At 33.8% G+C, this 14,923-nt stretch overlaps 1 protein-coding gene across 3 annotated transcripts in view; it reads right to left on the reverse strand.

The window, feature by feature from the left end:
* The window catches only part of ASCC3 (activating signal cointegrator 1 complex subunit 3), a 264,382-nt gene that overhangs the window by 158,245 nt on the left and 91,214 nt on the right, over positions 1-14,923 (reverse strand). For all 3 annotated transcript variants that reach the window (XM_051778158.1, XM_051778157.1, XM_051778159.1), the window contains exon 11: positions 3,495-3,659. In XM_051778158.1, the coding sequence (XP_051634118.1) occupies positions 3,495-3,659 (165 nt within the window). The remainder of the gene's footprint in view (positions 1-3,494; positions 3,660-14,923) is intronic.

Genomic DNA, 14,923 nt, shown 5'->3' on the forward strand with positions numbered 1-14,923 from the left:
ATATATATGCTCCTTCCAGGTTTAAATAAAACCTAATTCTAAAAAATGCCATAAGTAAAAATGAGCATGTTAAAGTCTTACAGTAAGTGGTGTGACTCAGTGTTCATCTGAGGGAAAGTACATCAATCATTCAAGTATTTTGAGGTACAAATTAGGACAGACCTGCTAATGCAACAGGATATTCCTCTTTTAAGCATATATTTGGATAGCTGTATTTGTACCTTGCATGAATACAGATCTCAAAACACTCTTTTCTGGTACAGTTGTAGGCCCAAGTAGCTAGCTGAACACTAATTCTTAAAAAGACAAAAAAACCCCCAAAACCGTTGTGGGTTTTTTTCTATTATCCACCATCTAAACAAAACAACCCTCATACCTCCAACAAAACAAGAGATCAAGAGTTATGCTTTTGCTCCTAAGACAGGATAACAAACCCTGCAAAATGTAAAAGGCACTACATTATCCATCCTGACCTGCACAGGAATCATGACATTGCTCATATACAAGCTATGGAAGTATGATCTAGATGAAACTAGAGGTACATGCCATTATTAGTTGCTACTAGTGATTTATTGAAAAGGCTGAAGTAGTATTCAAAGGAATTTATCACTGCTCTGTTACAGAAGTGATACAAGAAATGACTATTCCAGGTCAGATCAGAAATTACACTCCTTCAACGCACTGTCTCCCACAGGGGCCAAAAGGGACAGTACAGAAAATGGGAAAATGTCAATGATATTCACCAGAAAAGCTCCCGGTTACTACAGCCCCCTATCTGATCTAGTGACTATTTCTCTGCAATGGATTTTTCTCTGAATTACTTGTCTAAACACTTTCTGAGTCCCATCACTACAAATTACGAAAAAAACAGTCAATATTTCAGATGTCTTAAACCTGTATACAAATCAGAAAATTGATTTCAGCAATTATTGCATGGTGCAATTGACATAAGGATACTTCAGATTAATATTGTCACTGTTTTTTTAGGTTTTTTCAAGAACTGAACAATTATTCGTACCTCCTGTATGCATGAATATTGAATGAATATGATATTTATATAGATATCAAGGAAAAATAAGTTCTAGAACTACTTTCAGAAGTCTGTAAAGGAGCTTCAAATTCTCATAGAAAGAAGGACAGTCTCCAGGCATGGGCTGAACATCTTAGATTTACTTACTGCTCCTGGAACATTTATGAGTTTGTATCAAAATGTATAAAACAGACCAAAGAAATGCAACAGAATATTTCTTCTTCACAAACTATCATTAAAACATTAGATGTGATATTTTTACACTTAGAACACCTGTAATAGTATTTTCACTAAACTCCAGTGAAATTCTTCTGCAATCAGAAACAATACGTTATCTTTTTTACTGACTGAGTAAAAGTTCCCATAATTTCATAATTAATTATGGATGTATACTGAAAACTTCCTAGAACCATGCTTGCAGGCTCACTCAGATGCTGAACTATAACATTTCAGTGTAATTTTAAACACTGATCCTCTTATTATTTGTTTTCATATTAAAAAGTAAAATAATTGTACAAAACATCTCCTGTTTCTTTGTCCCCAGGCTCTCTGGGAGGCTTGCAATTCAAAATATTTTTGTCAGTTGTTTTCTACAGCAGAACTCTAAAAAGCTCTTCAAGCAGTTCTGTGTTTTGTTTAAATGTGTGGGGTTTCTTAGTGTTTTATATTGTAAGTTTTCCTTCTCTTCAACTACCTTCTTGTGAAGATTCATAGGGGTCTCCATTACTATCTTTCTTATTAAATTAGAATAAGTAAGGTCTTCAGAAAGGTGGCAAGATGGTAATTTTCAAGATTTGTATATTGTTTTACTTCCCAACTTTTTTACTTAAGGAAGGGTTACAACTGAGTAGGTTCAATTCCAGATGAATTAAATTCCAACTCAATAGGTAAAACAAGCCTTGAAATCCTAGAAGATTAAAACACCCTTGAGAGTTATTTTTCAAATGAGTGCTGAAGCAAAATACTATATTGCAATAAATGAACTAAGGGTAGGATTCAATACCCAAGATATAATTGCCTTAGATTTTTACATTTCTTATGTTACCTGCACAGGCTTGACACACACAAAAGCAAAGGATCTAGGGGAGATTTGTGTCCAAATGAAGCAGAAACAGAATGCCAAGCTGAATAATGTAGGGCAGCTAAAATGACTCTAAACATCTATTTTGTACAGCTGAAGCCTATCTTACAAGTCTCACAAAACTTCGCACCAGATAATGAATAAGCCTTGCAATTTTACATGAAGAAAATGACCATCATGGTCACTGCTAAAAGCTGAGATGCTTTACTTTAAAGATACCTAATGAAGACAAAGTTATCAAAACCATTTGAGAAAGAAAATACAATACCAAACCGGTTAAGCTTTAGTGCCTCTGAGGTAGCCTAAACTTCACAAAGCTCTACTCCCCATAAAAAAATAATCTCTCCAAGTTTAGCTTCTTCTAAAGGATTATTAATTCTGTTATTCTTCATAAAGGAACTTTAGCCTTTCTGTACTGGATTACAGCAGACATCCATTTTATTTTGTTCTTAGCAGAGTTGGAATCAGACAATTTAAAAAGCCTTAACAAGGTTAGTGTGGCCTCACCAAGAAAAAAAGCATCTTGAAAGCTAAAATGCTTTAAAACATACTACAAATAGAGCCAAAACAATAATAACCGTTTATTTTTAATTTGTTACAGGTTACTTGTATTGACATTTGCTCTGCATGACGAAAAAAGAATAATTGCACTCTATCCTCCCCCTTACTATTATTTATTTATCCTAATTCCTTCCTTTCTATTCATCCCCAAATTCCATGTTTTATTTTACTTGTAAATGTACATCTAACCATTGAGACCAATCTCATTCATTGTCTAGCTCTGAATCCTTCTTTTGTACAAGACTGAAAGAAAAAAAATCCCTTTTCTCCTTTTGCCATTTCAAATCTTGGTATTCAGAAAGTACCACTAAATCATGGGGGAAAAAAAAGGACCAATTATGCTAAAGTAAAAATTATGTAGTATTTTATTAGCATTGATGAAAGTTTTAGATTTAAGACACTACTCTTAATTAAAACAAAAAAGAAACTCTCCTAGGAAAACTGCTAATTGAAAATGAGCATTGCTGGTAAGAAAATACACTCAGTTTTGGTTATGTCAAAACACTATCCTGATTATTATTTGCTTAAAAATGTTTAATTTTGCTGTTACTTGTACAGTAAGTAAATTAAGCAAATAAATAATAAGTAAAGAAATAGTTCTGTAATAAGTTATGCATCTTAGGAATCTGATAGTTAATATAATACAGAAGGGAAGGCAGAAAACCAAAAATTTTTCTTCATTCTTGGTAAATAGCTGTAAAAAAGAATAGCTGTGAAATAAATTGTAAACTGCCTAAGCATGTTAGTTTGTTTGTCTAAGTATTTTACCCTTTACAGTGATATTTATCTACCTTGACCAAAATAAAATTATATCCCTCTTACCTGTCGTAAAGTACGTGCTACTATACTTTCAAGCACTGGTCCCCTGTCTTCATGCAGCAGATGAACTTCATCAAGAATCAAGAGTTTTACCAGCTGAGAGAGGGCTACATCACCAACACTTTTTCTTGTCACTACATCCCATTTCTCTGGAGTAGTCACAAGCATCTAGTAGAGCAGAAAAATCAGAAAAGAAATATTAAGCATTTAGAAATTAAAATGCAGATACAAATTCACAGAAACACAGTAATTTTACACACAGCAGAGTAAATGCAATGTAGAACAAGTTTTGCCTACTTTAAAGATGAGGCAGACACATTTTGGTGCATCTACATGTGTTGGATGGCCACTAGTAGGATTTAGTATGGAAAACCATATGGAAATATCAACTAATACCTTCAAACCACCTTGCATCATTTGTATACTTTTTCCACAAGAAAACCTTTAAGCAGCTATCCAGAATCAACTACTTATATAATCATTTCATGTTTGTGCCCCACTAAAATGGTCTGTGATAAAGTATTTGTAACCTTCACCACAGCACAGTAAACAACCAAGACCCTCCCCTCATGCCTAAGCTTGATCTGATAGTTCCCTGTTTTCTGTGAAATGCTTTCTCCCTAAGGAATACTTTCAAGTTGAACATTTAGATATCTCGATCCTTGCACTGGCAAAACAGACCAAACAACTTGCACCAGTCCTAGGTAAGGTAACTTCCAAACTTCATTGTTTCAGTAGATATGTCCATGGTAAGTCTATTATTATGGTGCCATTTCTTGCAAGTTGTTGCAACAGCTTCTCTTTTTGCATAAAACAGACCCTCAAACAGATAAGATTGAGGCACATTCAATCTCCAGTTGCCAAAAAGCTGTAGCAGCCGTCATTCCCCACAATGACAACGGACTAAGCTCTCACTTCATGTGACCTTAACACAAGAATTCAAGAAAGCACAATTTTAAAATGTAAAATCAGACAAAGTGGTCACTCTAAAGAAAACATCTCACTCCTCCACCCAAAAAATTCTCAGCAACTGTTTCAAATAAAAATGCAGATTTCTCATGTGCTAGTCAACAAAAGTAATTTCCTATTTAGGAGCCAGCCACTATGTATAATAACACCCATAGAACTGAATCTTATTCACTCAAATTCAGTAGTAACTTGTGTGGAAGTTATGACTATGATTTAAGGGCAATTATTTATTGCCTATTTATAACAAATCTATCAAATCTTAAGGGTTTTGGGACAGGCACAAAGCTTACCATACAGTCTCACTTCTTTCACAAAAAAACCCCAAACAAACAAACAACTTAGAACTATTAAAATAAAGATTACTCTGTAACTTTGCAATGCAAAATCCCTTAGAAAATAAAGAGGAAAATTCTGATTCTGCTGTTTCATAGGCATGAATAAAAAACTTTACAAATTGGGCAAATCTTGATCAGGTGACATCTAGAGCGAAATGAGTGCTTTAATGAGGAAAAGACAACAGGGGCTATTTGATTATTTTGACTGAAATGAAATTTTTCAAAAATTCAGCTACCAGTCTTTGAAAGGTATTAAAAATTGGCAAAATGGGGAAACTTCTAACAGCTTTCATAAATAGGCATGATACTAAAAGAAAATATATCCATTGATAATGAAAATATAAGTTCATAAGTAAGTTCACGAAAATATATGTTCATAAATAAGTTTGCCAACTTGTTGCAGAATCTAGAGAACAAGATATTTGTTTTCTAGAATTCTACTGACACTGACCAGATTTCAGTCAACAATCTCAAACTATCTTATCCTGTAAGAGGATACATGTTACAAATGATATTTAGATGACCAGATGCTCTGGTTCCTTCATCATCTTTGTGCCCCTTAAATGGACCCTCTCCAGTATGTCCATGTTTCTCTTCTACTGGAGAGCCCAGAACTGGACACATTATTCCAGGTGTGGCCTCAGCAGAGCTGAGTATAGGGGAAGGATCACCTCCCTTGACCTGCTGGCAGTGCTTTCCCTAATGCAATAAGGGCACTGAGTCACTAATATCACCAGGAGTGGTGGCATGTGGGGGGTATTTCCATGTTTTGTTTAAAAACTGGGTGCATTTTGTTAGCAAATACAGATTTTTCAAATGCTTGTACAAAATAGGTGTAAAAATGTATGCTCATAATTTATGAACTGAACTGTAACACTACTACAGATGCAACTGTTAGCACTTTAAAATGAGCCATGTCAGCCACAAAATATTAGCAGCTGTACTTCCACAGAACATTAATTAGCAAACAGTGAGGAAATATATTTAGCAAGGAATATTAAGGCTTTAAGGTGTGAAATACTACAAATTCAAGCTACTTAGCTAATTTGCTAAATCTAAATTGGCAATGTTCAGATCACAGCTTTTTTTTAAATGTCAGTCATGTTATCAGGATATATATCTAAAATGGTATCATTAATTCTTCTGTTTCTGAGTGATGACTAAATATTCAGCATAATGGTCTTTTACTTTGATCTTATTTTAAAATAGCAATGTTCTCAAAGCAATGACCTGAATTAAAAGCTATACTAAATGAGATAGTATATCAAATAAGAAGAGAGATCTCTAGAGAATGTTTTGCTGGAGAATATGACTGGTTCTTACATTTATTTTTCAGTTAGAAAGTACAGTTGGGTGAAAAAATTCTCAAAAAAACCCACAAACAAACCAGCTTTGTAGTTTAAATGATAAACTGAATTCAAATATATAAAATGCTATTTATAAATATCAGCTAAAAGAAAATGCTAACAGAGATTATTTTTTTCAGTTAAAATATTAAATAAAACAGCATTATGAGCATCTCATTATTAATTTTAAATGCAGTAGTGTAATTTCTTTTTAGAATTAATTTTCAGAGACAACATATTTTATCCTCAAAGTTTTAAAATCAAAATTCAGATTCAGCAAAAGAAGTCTGCTTCCTGTTTGGGGGCAAGAGAAGGACACAGTAACTAAGTATTGAAACATTTTTTAATATTTTCTTTTTATACATTGACTTGAGTTCTCAGTACACTGAAAAGTATGTTCATTTATATTGCTATTTCACCACTTCACCTCTTTCAGTATTGAAATAGCTAGAAAATAAAGTGTCACATTTGCTTAATGAACTGCAACTCATGCAAGACATTTCAATCTGGTTTTTGTGTTAGGGTATGGCTGAATAGAAATGGGTTAACTGTCAATATTTTTACTGTCAACTTAAATTTCTCTCAGCACACCCCCCCCCTCTTTTTCCAATGTTTTCTTGATTATCATTAGTTATTCCACACCAACATAGGCTTTTCACAAAGTCTTCTGTCTTAGGTGAGTACTGATATTTAATTTCACTCTTGCACAACTAAAAAACCCTATATATTTCCACTCAGAATGATCTCATTTAGCTTTAGGGTTACTTAATATATCCCTATATTGTTTTACATAATGTTTGGGTAAGAACTCAAACAAAAAAGTTTAATTACTTCACTTTGAAAAATTATGTCAAAAGGGACATAGCTGATAACTTCAACTGACAAAATTTCAAGAGACTGTGAAAATTCATTTTTCTTTAATTGCATGATTTGCTAATTATTTTTGTCAGTCTCTCTTCAATCCCCTTTGAAGCCAGATCTCACGGTAAGAGGAAGTTACATTTTCACCATAGTTTAAGAAGATCAACATGTTGAAAAATGCTGGAGTTTGTTGTTGTTTGGGGGTTTGCTTAATCTGAAAAGGCTTACAGTTTTAAAATCGAATGATCTTCAATTAATTTCTAAGAGCCCAACATTAATTTCTAGCAGTTGGCACAGCCAATAGCTCACTTTCAATCCTCTGAATCTTTTTACTACTTCTAAGTTCTCCCAAACACATCTTGCACATGACTAGTACCTGATTTCTTCTTAAATAATTAGTACATACACTCCGAGGTTAGTAAAACTACAGTAATCTCCTCAAATTTACACTTCGTAGGTCCAAACCACATACAAAAATATTTCAGAACAAACTATATAAAATACAACCTATACAACAAAATTCACTGCTTTTAAGTTCCTAAAGACCATTTTTGAGAACGGTTTTTCTCTCTTTAGTCACTTTAGCCTTCATGTATGTCTGTCACTTATCTGACCTGTTGTCTCCTTCATACACACAACAATGAATCAAAACTCAGACTCACACCCCACCCCATTCCCAACTTCTTAACTTCCATAAAATACTTAGTGCCAGGTATTGTCAAATCAAAATGTATAAAGAACTGTTTGACTCAGATCTCAGCTTAAACATCAGCTAGGATGATAGAAGAAAGAGACTGGTGTTCCATTTGTTTCAGACAATATACCATTCTGATTACAAAGAAGAAGAGTCATTAGTAAATTATCAAGTAAGTAAATTAAATTCTCCCTGCTCCATTATCTTAAAAGTGAATTCTCAAAATAGTCTATCTTACAGCTGTTCAAACCTTTCCAGAAGGTAAGGCATCATGGCAGATTTCAAACATGTTGTCATTTTGAATTTTTGCTTTATCAGACCTGATAACAACCTAAATTTTGAGACTGTCAATGGGTTTACATAAGTTTGCATATTGCGATTGAGTTAACAACCTACAAGCTAAATCATAACTTTGGCAATTTCTCTTGAAACAGATTTTTATAAGTTCCTATTCTTTGATGCCCATGATAAACAGAGTTCAACTGTTACATAAATACAAGAGTTTTGAATGAACTGATGAAATTATTACAATGGAAAAACATTGTTTAATTTCTTACAGCAGAGATTTTATGGACAGTCCTGAAAATAAAAATGAAACATTCCCAACAAACAGTGGGAACAGAAGATTGGAAACTAGTCTGCAGCAACCAGCCACATTCATAAAATAGATCTTACTGTCAGTGAGCTGCTCAATTAAATAATTTTTACAAAATTATTATGAGTAAAGGCTTTCTCAGAATTACAAAATTGGTATCAACCATGAGATTTTAAGTCCAAATAAAGAGTTGCCAATCTTACAGGCAGTAAGACAGCCAGTAAGACAATCTCAGAGGGGTAATCTGAATTGAATTGATGAATTAAAAGCTCTGAATTGAAAAGTAACAAAGATTAAAAAAAGTGTACTCAACTGTGAAGGACCAAAACAGAGGATGCATAAAAGAAAGTTTTTTGGGAGAAAAGTCTCTTACAACTTCATAAATAAAGCAACTGCTCCAACTCCCAAACACCCTTATCTTCAGCATGGCATTCTCTTATATGTTTTAATTTTCCTGCTACTGTGTCCACAAATGAGCTTTGAGCAGTAATTCTTTATGTAGAGTCTTTCCCCAAATCTTGCTAACTTACATCTGATTTTTTAAATTTTTCTTTTTTAGTTTTCAGTACGCTCATGCAAACATTATACTAAGAACTGTTAGAATGGCAAGCTGGTGTGCAACTGCATGTAGAAGTTTGGGGAAACATCTTTTTGGGGAATTTTCAGAGAAGCAGCAAATACCTGACATCAAGAATAACAACCACTATCAACAGTGGTCAATTTTAAAATTTAGCCATGACCATTACTTAGAAGAACCAACCACAGCAACAGATTTGTTCTCATCTAAGTGGGAACAGGTAAGTCCTTCGCTACACTAGACAAAATTTTTCTACTACAACATACCTATAGCTCACCATAGATTCCATAAAGCCATCATTCTGTAGGGTTATAAGAACCTTACAGCACAGGTTCTTATGTTGGTACACACACATACTTTCAAACATTTGAGTTTGAATTCATATTATTGTACATGCTGAGCATTGGTATCTATAATGCTTTCTAGAAAGAAACTGCAGAATAAACTCAAGATTATAATGAACAAATCCAGAGGCCTTTGCATGAAGCAAATATTGTGGATGTCAAATGATCACAGTAATAAAGGCTGTATGTTATGAGAATTTTCCAAAATGAAATTATCTTCCCAAAACTGGATCAAGATCCACAAACATGTCATAACCATATGTTATTGCACACCTGCAGCATAATAGATATTTTCATATTTAACGTACCTATATAAAAGCACTATCCTCTTTGAAACCATTAGAATAAGGATAAATAAACAGCAAATACTCCCTTTATATTTCTCTGTGAAGTTCACAATATGGCTTCTCAAAGCAAATCAACATGAAATACATATTTCCAGCGTAACTGCATCCTTTATTTGCTTTATTCTCTTAACATTTCAACTCTTTTCATTTTGCATTATCGTTTCTCTGTACCTTTCCCGCTTCGTATTAAGTAGCTCTCTTAATATATCAGTATCCTTAGGAAAGAAAAAAGAAAACTGAATCTTATCATACACCTCCCCCGATGCCTGTGGCTATGTGAGCACCTGTACTCTAAAGGCCACCTCCTGTGCTCCTCCTGCTCAGTGACTAATGCTGCCAGAGTTACTGGCTTTGTTGTTAGCATAAAGAAGTCTCATTGATGATACCAGAGCTAAAACTAAGGAGAGGCAAAGAGACAGAAACACTAAAATAGAATCTGGAATTAACTGAAATATATATTATGCATTGGAAGATGCATGTTAGGTATTTCAGAAATTTGCCTTTTAACAACATAAAACAATGATCAGATATGACTGGAAATTATTTTATCATTTGCAGATTAGAAGGAATTCTTTTACTAAAATTAAATGTGATGAAATCAAGCATCATTTGAAAAATGGGAATTCAGTAAACTTGCAAAAAGTAATATTTTTTGAAGTGCCTTGATGCTGGAGAAGGAACAATTTTAAGGCCCAACTCCTTTGTATATACAGTTAAAGAAAAAACACAGTGCATGTATGAAATACAAGCTCTAAGGATCTAATAGCTTTGAAAAGTATGGGACCAGTCTCTTGCTATGGTACTGCCTGTAGCAATTTTTTCTCCACCACAGTGCTTCACCGTGGATGGATAGCAATAAAGAATTCTGGTCTAGCCACCGCTGCTTTCTTTTTAATATTAAAAGACACACTCTCTAAGATCTACTTCCGTAGATTTCAATTAGTAGAACTTCCTTGTTTTTATTGTTTTCACCTTGCAATTGGTCTTCTCTATTCTCCTTCCTTTACACATATCTACAACTTCCCCTTACTACACTTGAAAACAGCATTTGAGAATATGTGGTTGATCCTAGAGGAAGCTTTGCTCAGTCACAGCCACCACTCCTCATCTTCTGACATCTTTTTGGCAAAGGGGCATGGGTAACCTACACAATTTACTCTCTTCATGCTGTAACTATTTATCTTGGTGCATTATTCTGGCAGCAAATTCACTGCAAGATCTTTACTTTTGCAGAAACGGAGACACAGAAGACCGCACACAACTACATACATCCACTCAGGGCAGACTCTCACTGGAATGCAGCATTGGAATGCATATTCTATAGGGGGAGCTGTTATGCTAGGGCTTTGTACAATTTGAAAATATTTCTCTTCTAATCAGTGATGCGTTGGAGCTTCTCGCAAATTTTAATATTAGATACCTGATATCACACCCCATGAGGGACACTGTCTAAGATAAAACTTCATCAAAACATGTTACAAGTGCAGCCACCTGCAAGTCACTTCCATAATGCTGTTTTTATTCCTCTGTCTATTGCACTCTGCATGATGTATTCAAGAATTTCACAAAACCTCATGTGAGCTGGAGCTCAGGTAGGGGGTGGAATAAACATATAGAAAGTAAAAGAGAGGGCAGTAATTCAAAATAACAATCTGAGACAGGAAGTAATAAATAATGAATACAAGTATTTTGTTTTGCATAGATCAGAATCAACCATCTGATGCTGTGTTTTACACAATTAAAACAGGATTATGTTTCCAGTAAAGCAGATTCCTTACCATACAAAGATATGCAGATGAGCAGTATGTCCATTTGGGTGAACAGATGATCTTGTAACAAATTTTAACACGTATTTGTGGTCTACAGTAACGTACATACACACACACACATATATATAAAATGTCTTAGAAGGATTCAAAAACAAGACTACACTTATAAGAAGTATCTACATAAAATTCTGAGTTTATTGTCTTAGAAAGGCTTACAGAGGTGCCTTATATTGATGCATATTAGCACCAATTAGCAAGCCACCAAAGCTAACACCAATAATCAATCAACAACAGAAATCAACAAGGGAACAATAAAAAATTGTAACAGATGCCTTTAAAATGGTAAATGACTTTTTAACAGAAGAAATGTAACTTTGTTCAGCATGTTTTATTTTATAACTTAATCCTAGCAACATACTCAGTTCCCTTGCAGAACCCAGCCAGTCCACCTAAGGAAAAGGTAACTGACTGACAATGTATCAGCACACTGCCTTAGCAGAGCAAGATACTTATGACACATCTGACACTTAGTTGAACTAATTTTTTCAATATTGCTTTATTTGTTGTATACTCAGTTTCACAGTTACGACTAACAGATTTTTAAGTTTGTATGTTAAGATTTAAAATTTGATGCTTTCAGCACAATCCTGGATGTTCCAGAGATTACAACATTAATTTTTAAGTTCCACTACTACTTTAAAACCTCAATGCAATGGACTCTGAGACACTTGACCTGGATAAACCCAGTACAACCAGTCAGGATGATGAATTAGATAGCAAAATTCCTTTTCGTTGTTACTGTGAAAGCCCTAAATCTTTATATTCTTATTAAAAGAATATGAAGCTTTCCATGTGGAGTAGTTACATTAATCTGAGAAGAAACTATAGAAAACAATATACATTAGGATCATAATAGCTGTACTGTGAAGTAGTAGGATATGAGCACTTGCTCACTGTATTTTTTTTCCCATGATAAAACAGTCTGTTTAAAGTCAGTACAAACCTTATTTTAAAAACCATAGTGAGGAAGAACAGTTTGCATGCTTTGTGAAATTTAGCTCATACATTGTAAAATACATAATTAGCCACTCAGACTTCAAGTTTAAATAATGATCTAAATGTTTTAAAGGACTTTGATCCAAAACATTGCCCTCTTTTCCTCTTCGCTGTTAATCAGTTCACTAATTATAGTTTTACTAACCTCTGATATACTACTGTCAGGTCTGATTGATGCCAAAAGCTCCCTTAATCAGATCTGACAACTTTCAGCAAATGCCTGTCTCTTGAGACACTGCATTCAGCCTGCTTGTTTTCAAATCTTCCCAGTGTTATTTTGCACTTGCTTCTCCCCTAGCTCCTTTTTCATATCTAACAGAGATACAATAGAATAACATAAAAACATGACTACAGAATATATTTGTGCATGATTTTATATATCATTATAGAAATATCTGGGCTAAAATAGTTTGTTTAAGAATTTACAAGGAAAAAGTAAGTACAAAAACATTTTTTGGAAATACACTGAAGTTTCTGAGAAATGCAATACTCTTGCTTGGTTGGTGGGTTTTTTGTTTGTTAGCTGTGGGTTGCTTTTTTTTTTTTTCTCCCCATTTTCTTTTGTTCTTTCACAGCTGCACAGAAAAGTGTTTCATAGTCAAGGAAACTTTAGGCTTCAGTTGCACAACTTCAGGAGATAAAGGTAAAAGACTATCTCAGCTCCCAGTTTTTCCGACTTATTTATACTGGCACACTTTAAGACTCATCACAATGGTCCTGCATATCTCATTTAAGATTAGCTATTTTTTCCCTTCTGTTCTGCTTCCATCAAGCATTACCCCAACATTAAGTGCAAAAAGACCAAAGTGTAACAGTGAGATTTTGTCTAAATATCCTTTTTCACATGCCTTTACTCAAGTTTTATTTTCTATCACAGAGTTGTATGCAAGATGAAGCAAGTTATGTTTTTATCTCAAATTAGTTTTTTCAAGAATCAATGCAAATCACTGATATGGAGGTGTACTAAGTGTAAGATGAAGGAAAGTTTCTTGATTCAGCTGAGATGGTGATATTTAACAGATATTGCATTAAAAGTGAATTTCGTGACACCTGTTCACAAAATGACATCTCAAACACCAATTCATTTGTTTGCATGCAAATGTGATTTCATTAAAATTTCTTTCAAGTCTACACTCCAGAGAAAATTACGTATACTAACATTAATGATAACTAGTGCTGAAGGTGATTGCAACAGACCTACAGTATGATTGTCAGATTTATATTCTCCAGTTACATTACCTAAAAACTAGCATACACTTTGGATTTCAGTAGGACTCTTTAAGCACCAATAGGAAATACTATTGCAGGTTTTCATGAGTAATCCTAATGACAGACTAAAGACTATACCCACTAAACTTCAAATTGATATTATGCTGTACAGAGCTGTAAACACATTGGAGGAGGGAGTAAGAACTTTAAAATGTCTTAAGTTAAACAACAGATGCATTAATGCATGAGTCAGTAATACAATTTCAAGATTCTACACTGAGGATAAGATTTATCTCGTCTATCTTACCTGTTAATTTACAAAATCACTCTCAAAACTAGCTGTCTAGGCTCCTTCTAGCTAGTTCATTTCATCCCAGTATGAATCAGCCTTAGAAGTTTAACTTTCACATGGCTAAAGCCAAAACCGATTAATCTGACTGTTAGGAATAATTATTGCAACAAATGCAGGATGTAAGACAACTGGCAAGGCAGTAGCGGGACAGGGAAAAGAGAAAGAGCAGGTCAGTCTGCACATGAACCAAAAATGCTCTGCTATTGCAAAAATTCAAACCTTCGAAGAAAAATGCTGTTATTTGGACATGCTAAATAAACCTTCCACTCTGCTCAGCAGCACTACTATCTTGGGGCAATATATTATGTTCTGGGCAACTTATTTCAAGAAGTGCAAACCAACTGAGAGTCCAGAAGTGAAAAATGAGAATGACTAAACATAAATGAAGCATGATCTTTACAAAAGGTTTAAATGAACTGATGCTTACACTAAATAAATATGACTGAACAGAGATAACACAACTGGAAGAGTCTTCAAAAAGCAAGTAGCAGTGGCTGGGGAAGACAGACATTTAGATAAGGAAAGTGGTAATAAAACTTGATTAGAATTTAGGTTGAAAATAGATTTCTATTTTAAAAAATATCTAACAGCGAAGACAGGTAAACGCTGAAGGAGATTTCATGGGAAGTTTAGGAAAGCTCCATGATTAGGGAGTTGTAAAATGAAATTAGAGCAATAATTATCAATAGTGGAATACATTTATTACATCTGTTTTCTCAGAAGAACAATTCTCATACTATTTTGTACAGTTTTAAGATCAGTTTACAAGGTAAACATCTGCAAAACTTCAATTAAAAAACACTTTTAAAATTTCAATTATAAATAAATATATCTAACATATAGTCGAATTAAATATTCTACTCTACATTAATAATTTAATATGCTAATATATACACTGCTAGTACTGCATGTTATATACCATTAGACACTTTATGATAACAAAATGTTTTTTGTTATTATATTAAGAATACTTCATAC

Source organism: Manacus candei, unplaced genomic scaffold (genome assembly GCF_025592945.1).
Source record: "Manacus candei isolate 608988 ecotype Guabito, Panama unplaced genomic scaffold, ASM2559294v1 h1tg000011l, whole genome shotgun sequence".
NCBI classification, from domain to species: Eukaryota; Metazoa; Chordata; class Aves; order Passeriformes; family Pipridae; genus Manacus; species Manacus candei.